The sequence below is a fragment of the Procambarus clarkii genome, chromosome 74 (assembly GCF_040958095.1).
Source record: "Procambarus clarkii isolate CNS0578487 chromosome 74, FALCON_Pclarkii_2.0, whole genome shotgun sequence".
NCBI classification, from domain to species: domain Eukaryota; kingdom Metazoa; phylum Arthropoda; class Malacostraca; order Decapoda; family Cambaridae; genus Procambarus; species Procambarus clarkii.
The window spans coordinates 4,379,123-4,392,349 of record NC_091223.1 but is presented as its reverse complement, the minus strand read 5'-3'; the positions used below and the strand labels follow the sequence as shown (position 1 = coordinate 4,392,349).

General features: G+C 39.3%; 1 protein-coding gene across 1 annotated transcript in view; it reads left to right on the top strand.

Annotated features, from left to right (window-relative positions):
* Positions 1 to 250, top strand: part of LOC138349804 (alpha-L-iduronidase-like) — a 263,452-nt gene extending 263,202 nt beyond the window's left edge. Inside the window, exon 5 of the mRNA XM_069313094.1 lies at positions 1 to 250. This exon is cut by the window's left edge and continues 16 nt beyond it. Within this exon, the coding sequence (XP_069169195.1) occupies positions 1 to 82 (82 nt within the window). The 3' untranslated portion in view covers positions 83 to 250.
* The last annotated feature ends 12,977 nt before the right edge of the window (positions 251 to 13,227 follow it).

Below are 13,227 nucleotides of genomic sequence, written 5' to 3'. Positions count from 1 at the left end.
AGGCTGGTACCGGGTGCGGGTGGTGACGTACTGGGGCGCCAGGGGCCCCTTTTCCCCCCCTGTCTTCCACCACCTAGGGTGACGTACTGGAACGCCAGGGGACTCTTCTCCCCCCCCCCCGTCTTCCACCACCTCGGGTACTCCTACCACCTGATGATGTACAACTGGGGTACTACCACCTGGTGATGTACAACTGGGGTACTACCACCTGGTGATGTACAACTGGGGTACTACCACCTGGTGATGTACAACTGGGGTACTACCACCTGGTGATGTACAACTGGGGTACTACCACCTGGTGATGTACAACTGGGGTACTACCACCTGGTGATGTACAACTGGGGTACTACCACCTGGTGATGTACAACTGGGGTACTACCACCTGGTGATGTACAACTGGGGTACTACCACCTGGTGATGTACAACTGGGGTACTACCACCTGGTGATGTACAACTGGGGTACTACCACCTGGTGATGTACAACTGGGGTACTACCACCTGGTGATGTACAACTGGGGTACTACCACCTGGTGATGTACAACTGGGGTACTACCACCTGGTGATGTACAACTGGGGTACTACCACCTGGTGATGTACAACTGGGGTACTACCACCTGGTGATGTACAACTGGGGTACTACCACCTGGTGATGTACAACTGGGGTACTACCACCTGGTGATGTACAACTGGGGTACTACCACCTGGTGATGTACAACTGGGGTACTACCACCTGGTGATGTACAACTGGGGTACTACCACCTGGTGATGTACAACTGGGGTACTACCACCTGGTGATGTACAACTGGGGTACTACCACCTGGTGATGTACAACTGGGGTACTACCACCTGGTGATGTACAACTGGGGTACTACCACCTGGTGATGTACAACTGGGGTACTACCACCTGGTGATGTACAACTGGGGTACTACCACCTGGTGATGTACAACTGGGGTACTACCACCTGGTGATGTACAACTGGGGTACTACCACCTGGTGATGTACAACTGGGGTACTACCACCTGGTGATGTACAACTGGGGTACTACCACCTGGTGATGTACAACTGGGGTACTACCACCTGGTGATGTACAACTGGGGTACTACCACCTGGTGATGTACAACTGGGGTACTACCACCTGGTGATGTACAACTGGGGTACTACCACCTGGTGATGTACAACTGGGGTACTACCACCTGGTGATGTACAACTGGGGTACTACCACCTGGTGATGTACAACTGGGGTACTACCACCTGGTGATGTACAACTGGGGTACTACCACCTGGTGATGTACAACTGGGGTACTACCACCTGGTGATATACAACTGGGGAAATATAACCATTACGTAAGGTTCAACTGGTGTAAACCATAACCATTATCTAAGGTTCAACTGGGGGATTAATATTGACATAATATCACATAGGGAGCCGGTCGGCCGAGCGGACAGCACACTGGACTTGTGATCCTGTGGTCCTGGGTTCGATCCTAGGCGCCGGTGAGAACAATGGGCAAAAGTTTCTTTCACCCTATGCCCCTGTTACCTAGCAGTAAAAATAGGTACCTGGGTGTTAGTCAGCTGTCACAGGCTGCTTGCTGGGGGTGGAGGCCTGGTCAAGGACCGGGCCGCGGGGACACTAAAAAGCCCCGAAATCATCTCTAGATAACCTCAAGATAGAAGATAGGGTAATAATATTATCAATATTAATCCTCCCTTATGAAAATTATCATGTAATAGTATTAATACCCGGGTGTAGACTATCACATAAGATATAATACCCAGGTGTAGGCTATCATGTGAGATATAATACCCGGGTGTAGGCTATCACGTGAGATATAATACCCGGGTGTAGGCTATCACATAAGATATAATACCCGGGTGTAGGCTATCATGTGAGATATAATACCCGGGTGTAGGCTATCACGTGAGATATAATACCCGGGTGTAGGCTATCACGTGAGATATAATACCCGGGTGTAGGCTATCATGTGAGATATAATACCCGGGTGTAGGCTATCATGTGAGATATAATACCCGGGTGTAGGCTATCATGTGAGATATAATACCCGGGTGTAGGCTATCACGTGAGATATAATACCCGGGTGTAGGCTATCATGTGAGATATAATACCCGGGTGTAGGCTATCATGTGAGATATAATACCCGGGTGTAGGCTATCATGTGAGATATAATACCCGGGTGTAGGCTATCATGTGAGATATAATGCCCGGGTGTAGGCTATCACGTGAGATATAATACCCGGGTGAAGGCTATCACGTGAGATATAATACCCGGGTGAAGGCTATCACGTGAGATATAATACCCGGGTGTAGGCTATCACATAAGATATAATACCCGGGTGTAGGCTATCATGTGAGATATAATACCCGGGTGTAGGCTATCACGTGAGATATAATACCCGGGTGTAGGCTATCACGTGAGATATAATACCCGGGTGTAGGCTATCACGTGAGATATAATACCCGGGTGTAGGCTATCACGTGAGATATAATACCCGGGTGTAGGCTATCATGTGAGATATAATACCCGGGTGTAGGCTATCATGTGAGATATAATACCCGGGTGTAGGCTATCATGTGAGATATAATACCCGGGTGTAGGCTATCACGTGAGATATAATACCCGGGTGTAGGCTATCATGTGAGATATAATACCCGGGTGTAGGCTATCATGTGAGATATAATACCCGGGTGTAGGCTATCATGTGAGATATAATACCCGGGTGTAGGCTATCATGTGAGATATAATGCCCGGGTGTAGGCTATCACGTGAGATATAATACCCGGGTGAAGGCTATCACGTGAGATATAATACCCGGGTGAAGGCTATCACGTGAGATATAATACCCGGGTGAAGGCTATCACGTGAGATATAATACCCGGGTGAAGGCTATCACGTGAGATATAATACCCGGGTGTACGCTATTACGCGAGATATAATCCTCCGGTCTAGGGGTATCACTTGAAATATAATTCCCAAGTTTAGGCTATAATGTGAACTGTAATGTCCAGGTGTAGGCTATCTTGCGAGGTATTGTACACAGGTTTAGGCTTCCACGTGAGATTTATTACCCGGGTGTAAGCTATTACGTGAGATATAGTTCCCCTAATCTAGGTAATTACCTGAGATATAGTACCCGGGGTACTTACACCACCATTTAATGATCCAGCCTGTCCTACGATTTCCCATCGTCAAGAAACTGTCGTACTAAAAAAACCCTTATCCTAACCTACCAGAGGACATAAAACAGAAAACGGAACAGTATTTCAATTTCTTGAGCCGCTACCTTTTTCTAGTACGACAATTTTTGGCCTTAGGTAAAGTATATGTAAAAAAGCGACGTTGTATTAGGAGGACGGGTTGGCGGAGCAGCAGCCTGGGGTAAGGATTGTCACTATACAACGCTGCCTTCAACAGCGGTTATCTGACCACCATCTGATTTCGCAGGAGTGAAAAATAGTGTTACTTTATTTTAAATATTCTCTCGTCATCAATACTCTGACAACACAATTAGAATCATCATTATATTATAATATCTTTTCTACAAATTACAAATAAAATTTCTGGAATTTTTTTTTAGTAAACATTTATATAGACATTCATGTGTAGAGGGAAAACAAATAAATATTCCTGACAGATTGAATATTATGCATAGTCTATTTGTTCCTTATAGTCAGTCCAAATATTACTGAAGCAACAAGACCTAACATTCCATGTTAAGTCAGTAACCTCTTTATAACCTAAATGCTTGTTATATCCAATATCACATACATGTATATTTTATATGTTATACTTAAAATATGTTGCGAGATATAAATAAAGTCATAATTTCATATGCAAATTTTTATATTTTCTTTAATACGTGTGATGAATATATATGACCTGTCACCTAACACTACCTTTCCCTTTATGTGGTTGTCTATTGGATAAAGGTGACTGGCTAATGAAGGGTTAAAAATGGTTCTCTTACTAGTCATTAAAGTCAAGAAATAGTTCACTAGCATCAAACTATAGGCCAACTAGTTTATCGTAGATTGTAGGCAAACAACTTTAAATAAATATCACCAATTCTATATGTACCTATCTATATCCACACATTTATGCATCTAAACATGACTTTACAAGACATTTCTGACTTGCATTATAGCTTTACAAACACATTTATGACTTGCAACTTGGTTTTTCAAAACATACTCATGACTGACATTGCTTTTCAAAACACATTTATGACTCCCAAAATGACTTTACAGAACACTTTTATTACTTGCTTTACAAAACATTTATGAATACAACATGGCTTAACTTGTTAATATTGCTGCATCCCCAGGTTCCAGCTAAGGTAGCACACACAAGAATATACTTAGAAAAGAAGGGTGGCACAGTATAATAGGAGGATACAAATATAAAGAAGGAGAACTTAGAGAAGGAAGCAGAACACAAACATGTTCAGCAACCACCTCACCCCGGAGCAGAGTGAGCTTGCGTCCCAAAGCACAATGTGCTCTTGGTGCCTGGCTCTGTACACTGATCATGCTGTCAACCCTTACTCAAACCCCCTAATACAATACTTAGTTGCCACCATTAAATTTTTAGTATAAATATAACATCCTAGCTTTACAATGCACTAATCAACATAGTGTATCTTACTAGCTTAGAGCACCAAATATTCTTGCGTCTGGTAGGGACTAAATAACCCGCCATTTTCGATTTGAAACAAGTAAACTGTCTACATTACTTAAAAAGTTCCAAACACTCAAAAGATCTAATTTTCCCATTTATAATTGAATAACATTTAGCAGCCCGTCCTCCTCAGGTTTCCCAACGTCAAGAAAACGTTAAATTTAAAGTGCTAATACTAAATCTTTTTAATTTAAAGTAAATTAATATTTTAAAATTTTATTTAATTTTCATTTTTTTAATATAAATTAAAAAAAATATTTTAATAAATAAAAGAAATTTAAATCTCCTAATCAACCAGACGACTCAAAACAGAAAATGGAATATTACATCCCTTTCACCAGCCGCTTCCATTTTCCAGTACAACAAATTATGGTCGTATGTAATGCATATGATCGAAATGCGACGTTCTTTGTAAGAGAACAGGTACTCATTCAGGGTCTATCATAATAGTAAATAACTATAAGGATACCTTACATTCTTTAGGTAAACAAGCAAGTATTCTCCACTCCATAAGATCCTGGCTCCTATATGCAAACAATAGTAGCAAGAGTCGTAACATTAACAAAACTTTTATATTACACATGATTCATAACATGACTTTACGAAATACATTTGTCTTGTATTGTGGCTTTAGAAATGGGGGATTAAGTAAGTAATTATCAAAGATGAAGCCAAGCCAGGAAGACTCTGTAACACAAGGGAGTGACTATGTTAAATTTATTTGCGTACATTTTCAAAATGTTTGAGATGCTGTATTAGAAACTTGTAAATATTTTCAAATTATATAAAAAATACAATAGGAAATGTTAGCAGGAGGCCAAACACACGTTACCAAATGGGAGATAAAATTATTTAGGAATCAGGAAGAAAAAAGAGCGGAGGGGTCAATATCACACCGATACCCACTTCAAAAGGATATCACACCGAGCCTATCTCCTGATAACCACTTCATAAGGATATCACGCCAAGCCTATCTCCTGATACCCACTTCAAAAGAATATCTTCTGAAACAGATTGTCTAACACAAGAACAGCCTTCAGAAATTTGTGTAAGGAATCATTTAGAACTTTGTTTATCAAAGATGTCAGACTAATCCTGGAATATGCGGCTACAACGTGAAGCACATATCGTGTCAAACACAAAACTAAGTTAGAAAACGTTCTGAGGTATGCCAACAGACTACTTCCAGAACTGAGAGGTATGAGTTATGCGCAAAATGGTACTGGAGCTAAACCTTACATCACTGGAAGAAAGAAGAATTACATGAATATCACATACAAAATTATCGAGGGAAGTGTTAAAATAGATTTTGCAAAGCCATATTATTTAGCATTGGTTGATACCTACAAAAAGGGAAACAGATGGAAACTGAGTACCAAAATAAGCCACAGAAACTTTAAACGTAATTTTTCTAGTGTCAAACTATTAAACAAATGGAACACACTAGGAAGTGAATGGGTGAAGGCTGAAGAGTTCTGGGTATTCTTGGCCACCTGTGTTTATTTTATATGTTTATGTTTTTTATTCTTTGTTACCTCTTCATGAAGTATAATGATGTGTTTGTGAAACAGTCGTTTATTTTCACCTCTTGACAGTTGATATTGGCAATGCCGCAAATACTAATTAATTAATAAGGGTGTAAGGCACATAAACCTTACCCATATGTCAAGGGACTATAACATGGATGATACGGTCTAGAGAATTTATGCTCGATCCCTAAAGATTCCCAAAAAGTGTAAAATACTTCAGAGCAAAAACTGCTATCATTATCTGTCTGAATGACGCAATACATATCAAATAATGAGAAAATCCATTCCAAGTGCCTTATTAGTATTTTAGTCTTAGTATTACATTGAGCATAAACTTCTGGAAATCTAGTAGTCATACACATTAAGGTAAACATAAACATATTGCCAGATCTAGTTCTGGGGTAAATGGACCTACACAATCCATAATCAAATGTGAAAAAGACTCCTCTGGCACAACAATAGATTGCAATGGTGCTCTCGGAACAGTCTGGTTGGGTTAACTCACAGTTTGACATACTAGAGAGGTGTGACAATACCTGACCACATATCTACGGGCTCACCATAGCCCGTGTTACTTGGAACTTTTTGTTCCAGGTAGCGAATCTTTAACAACAACAACAACAACCTGACCACATCTTTCTTCAATTTGGGCCAGTAGAAGAATTTATATGTTTTATGATACATACTAGTGATACCTTGGTGACCTCTCATAGGATCATCGTGTGCAGCTTACAAGACTTGCTCACGATAATCACTGGGGACAACACGTTGAATTCTAATCTCATCCTTTAGGTCTCCATCGTCCTAAGGGGAAACCCATACTTTCCTCCAATGTATCTACAGTAGCAGCCGCTTCCGCACAATACCCAGATAAACTAGGATCAGTACTCTGCAACTTAAGGTCAATGACTAAAACAACTGGAGTGAGTGGGCAAGTAACTGGTACACTGACCTCCTCTTCTAACTCGTCCACTTGGTTAGTATAGATCGAAGTCAAGGTGCCAGACTAACTCTCGTCATCTGACGTAGTCATAAATGAATCAACAAGTTCCACCTCCCACTCCCTGTCTGAAAGGGTTCTGGCTTTTGGAACATCCACCTTGGTAGTAGCAGGATTAACATCACTCTTCTAACCCATTGACCTCGTCACAACACATGCATGGTAAATGACACCATCCTCTGCATCTAGTTGAGCCAGTACACATTCAGAGTTAGTTAACATAATCGGGAACTCTGTACCTACAACTTGGCGATTGGCGATATTACACACAATATTATCAACCCTAGGAATAGACAACTGCTTACTTTCTCCGACAGTGCACCAACCTGGCGTAAAAGTTGACTTAATTAAGGCTAAATTTAATTTAAGATACTTGTTGGACACTACCCACAATTCCTTAAAGTAATACCTACTCACCAGAGTCCATTGTCCTAACATCAGATAAAACACTGTGGGAAATTAAGTAAGGTTTAAATTCAGTTATCCAATGGAGAGTGACTGTGACAGTTAGAATTATTAACTTACAATCCTTTACTCATGATTAAACCAGTAGGTCTTAACTCAGGGTGCAAAGTAAAACAAACACTTACTACATGACCTATTCTCTTACAATGAGAACAATATTTGCCAGTGGTCAACCCTTTTGATTTAACTGCAGGTTTATGCATTACAATTTTGCCATTTGCAACTGAGTATTCTCAAACTTAAGTTTAGCAGGAGAAGAAATCTTGTGAGTAGCAGGTGTGTTATACACTTGTTTGAACTGTTAACACTTAGGTTTACAAGAATGATAATTAGATTTGTGATATTAATTATTTGGAGTGGTATTACTAGGAGTGGTATTGGTTTTACTAGGAGTGGCCTAGTTTCAATGGAAGTAGTTAAAAGGTACTCATCAGTGCTTACCAGTATCATAAGAAAAGCAAAACTTTCATATTATGAGACTAGATTCAAAGAAGCAAAAGGCAACATGAAAAGCACATGGAATACCATCTCTAACATCCTGGGAACTAAACAACACTCCCACAACCAGATAACACTCTCTAAGGATGGCCTTACACTGCCATCTGACTTAGAAATGGTGAATGAATTTAATAGCTTCTTTTCATCGATTGGTGCTAACCTTGCAAGAAAAATCCCACCGACTCAGACACATATCAACACATATCTCTCAGGCAGCTATCCAAACTCTTCTCCTCTCACCAGTCAGCCCGTCAGATGTTGTGTCCATCATACACTCACTAAAAACCAAAGCTGGGAACATCAGTGAAATCCCATCCGTTGTATACAAGAGCGCCTCCCATGCCCTTGCGCCACCTATAGCTCTGCTGTTCAACAAATCCCTTGAGTGTCATACCTTCCCTGATATCCTTAAAAAAGCAAGAGTAACGCCAGTTCATAAAGGAGGTAATCCGTCAGACATAAACAACTATAGACCAATATCGAACCTACCCATACTATCAAAAATATTTGAAAAAATTATCTACAAACAGCTCTACTCCTATCTCGTAAAATTCGACATTCTTAGCCCCTGTCAGTTTGGATTCCGCTCTCAAAAGAGTACCAACCATGCAATTATTAGTCTCCTTGATATAATTTACTCAGCCCTTGACAAAAATGAGTTTCCAATTGGACTCTTCATTGACCTAAGAAAGGCCTTTGATACTGTTAATCACGATTACCTCTTAAGTAAACTCCATCATTATGGAATCCGAGGCCATGCACTGGACTATATCCAATCCTATCCTAGTGATAGACACCAATGTGTAGCCATCAATAATATAATCTCTCCCATTCTACCAATAACTGTTGGAGTGCCACAGGGCAGCATCTTGGGACCTCTTCTTTTTCTTATATACATTAATGATCTGCCTAATGTCTCTAACATTCTGAAACCTATTTTGTTTGCTGATGATACTACCCTCATCTACTCCAACCCCAACCCACATACACTAAATGGTGTTGTTAATAATGAACTAAAAAAAGTCCACTTATGGATGTCAACCAACAAACTAACACTTAACATAGAAAAGACCTACTACATCCTATTCGGAAGCAAATCTACAAATGCAATTCAGCTTCAGATTGACAATGTAAACATTAGCAATAAAAATGATGGAAAGTTTCTTGGCATATTCCTAGACAAGAGACTCAACTTCAGTACCTACATACAACACATAACTAAGAAAGTCTCTAAAACAGTTGGTATACTCTCCAAAATCAGATATTATGTTCCTAACTCTGCTCTTATCTCTCTATATTATGCACTAATCTATCCCTATCTCAACTATGGTATCTGTGCATGGGGTTCAACCACTGCAAACCACCTCAAGTCCATCATCACCCAGCAAAAATCTGCTATCAGAATAATATCAAATTCTGCTTTCAGACAACACACAGCTCCCTTGTTTAACTACCTAAACATGCTAAACATAATCTCACTCCACAAATTCTCTTGTGTCAACTACACTTACAAAACCCGGTTCTTAAATGCAAATCCTTGTCTGAAACTCTTCCTGGACAGATGTAATAGGACCCATTATCACCACACCAGAAATAAATATCTCTTTGATATCCCCAGAGTTAAACTTAATCTGTGTAAACACCCTATGCAAATAAAGGGACCCAGTTTATGGAACTCACTCCCTACTGAATTGAAAAGCTGTCCAACTTTTACATCATTCAAATCAATACTAAAAAATACCTAATTTCATGTTCATAGTTTTTCACTTTTTGCCTTAAAATTGCACTGTATCAATTGCTACCCAATCTCCCAACCTTTATGTTCCCAATTTGAACATCATTACCATTATGATCATTGCTGTTTTCTTATATGTGCTGCCAATCTGTTGTATGGTGTTTATAAATCTTGTTTATCTGTATCTTTTGCTACCCAGTCTCCCAATCTTTATGTACCCAATCTGAACATCTTTACCATTGTGATCATTGCTGTCTTATATGTGCTGTCAATCTGCTGTATGGTGTCTATTAACCTTATTTAAATTAATAATCAAGCTGTCAATGTAATCAATTAGAGCTTTAATATAACAATGTGCTTTAATATACTTACTTATCTCTCTCATCTCATTTTTCTCTTGTAATGTATCTTTATCATTTATCAATTCTGATTGAAATTACCTACTTAAAATTATCTGCTAGATTAAGGACCTGCCCGAAACGCTGTGCGTACTAGTGGCTTTACAAGAATGTAAATACTGTACTATCCAATGTATTCTCACAAACCCAATGTACCTTCTTGTATATATATAAATAAATAAATCAATAAATAAATAAGTAAATAAATAAATAAATAAATAAGTAAATAAATAAATAAATAAATAAATAAATAAATAAATAAATAAATAAATTTGAATCTGCTCTGAGAGGCACTTTAGTAAGCAATTCATGTATATCAGCTAGCTTGGCTAGTTATTGAATGGCAGTTTTATGGTTTTGTTCAGTATTGTGTTCAGTCATAAATATGGATATTTTGTCTGGTAGATAATACCTCTTCAGTAATTAGAAGGTTTTTAAGAGCATCAAACTCTATAATTGTAAGTGAATTAAGCCATCTCTCACAGTAATTAATTTTTACTCTAGTGAAGTCAGAAATAGTTTGATCATATTCCCTCTTCAATTCACTTGAACGTGTCCAACGTAGGATGAAGTTAATTCCCAAAATTAGAAATCTTTCATATGAAGAAAGATTAACAAAGCTTAAGTTGCATTCACTGGAAAGGCGAAGAGTTAGGGGTGACATGATAGAGGTTTACAAGTGGATGAATGGACATAACAGGGGAGACATTAATAGGGTATTAAAAATATCAACACAAGACAGAACACGAAACAATGGGTATAAATTGGATAAGTTTAGATTTAGGAAAGACATGGGTAAATACTGGTTCAGTAACAGGGTTGTTGATTTGTGGAACCAATTGCCGCGTAACATTGTGGAGGTGGGGTCCCTCGATTGTTTCAAGCGCGGGATGGACAAGTATATGAGTGGGATTGGGTGGTTATAGATAGGAGCTGCCTCGTATGGACCAATTGGCCTTCTGCAGTTCCCTTTGTTCTTATGAATGGACATAACAAAGGAGATATTAATAGGGTATTAAATGTATCAACACAAGACAGAACACGAAACAATGGGTATAAATTGGATAAGTTTAGATTTAGGAAAGACTTGGGTAAATACTGGTTCGGTAACAGGGTTGTTGATTTGTGGAACCAATTACCGCGTAACGTGGTGGAGGTGGGGTCCCTAGATTGTTTAAAGCGTGGGTTGGACAAGTATAAGGGGGGTAGAAATAGCCTAAGCTACTCTATCCCTTTGAGATGTATTTATTGCTTATTTCAATAAACATACTTGAACTTGAACTTGACAAGTATATGAGTGGGATTGGGTGGTTATGGATAGGAGCTGCCTCGTATGGGCCAATAGGCCTTCTGCAGTTGTCATTGTTCTTATATTCTTATGTTCTTAACACAGCTAAATTGCATTCACTGGAAGGCGAAGAGTTAGAGGGTGACATGATAGAGGTTTTGCAAATCAAATGCAATATCTTTCATAGACAACTGTGAACACTTCTATGGAAGAAATGAAATGTATGCTCGTGATGGGGTGCATCTATCGAGGGCTGGGGTTGCTGCTGTTGCGAACTCGTTGGAACCAGTGCTTAAAGGCATTTGTTTGGGTTTAAACTGTTAGTAGATAGTGGTATGGGAATTGATAGGGAGGAAGGAGGTAATAAAAGTATGTGTTTGTTGGAGAAACAAATTGGCAAAATGATCAGGGAAAGAGAAGGGCCTCAAAATAACAATTCACTTAGGGTATATTACACTAACAGTAGAAGTCTAAGAAACAAAATAAACGAGTTAAAAGCTCTTGTTTGTACAGAAAAAGAACATACATAAGAACATAAGAACAAGGTAACTGCAGAAGGCCTATTGGTCCATACCAGGCAGCTCCTATCTATAACCACAAATTCCCACTCGTCAACATGTCCAACCCACGCTTGAAACAATCAAGGGACCCAACCTCCATCACGTTACGCGGTAGTTGGTTCCACAAATCAACAACCCTGTTACCGAACCAGTATTTACCTAAATCTAAACTTATCTAACTTATACCCATTGTTTCGCGTTCCGTCTTGTGTTGATATTTTTAATACCCTATTAATATCCCTTTTGTTGTGTCCATTCATAAGAACAAAGGCAACTGCAGAAGGCGTATTGGCCCATATGAGGCAGCCCCTATTTATAACCACCCAATCCCACTCGTAAACATGTCCAATCCATGCTTGAAACAATCGAGGGACCCCACCTCCACAACGCTACGCGGCAATTGGTTCCACAAATCAACGACCCTGTTACTGACTCAGTATTTACCCAAGTCTTTCCTAAGTCTAAACTTATCCAATTTATACCCATTGTTTCGTGTTCTGTCTTGTGTTGATACTTTTAATTCCCTATTAATATCCCCTTTGTTGTGTCCATTCATCCACTTGTAAACCTCTATCATGTCACCCCTAACTCTTCGCCTTTCCAGTGAATGCAACTTAAGCTTTGTTAATCTTTCTTCATATGAAAGATTTCTAATTTGGGGAATTAACTTAGTCATCCTATGCTGGACTCGTTCAAGTGAATTTATATCCATTCTATAATATGGCGACCAAAACTGAACTGCATAATCTAAATGGGGCCTAACTAGAGCAAGATATAGCTTGAGAACCACACCAGGTGTCTTGTTACTAACGCTGCGATTAATAAATCCAAGTGTCCGATTTGCCTTATTACGAACATTTATGCATTGATCCTTTTGTTTTAAATTCTTACTAATCATAACTCCCAGATCCCTTTCGCAATTCGACTTCGCAATCTCAACACCATCTAGCTCGTATCTTGTAACCTTATCATCATTACCTAACCTCAGAACTTTACATTTATCAGCATTAAACTGCATCTGCCAATCCTTCGACCATTTCAAAACCCTATCTAGAT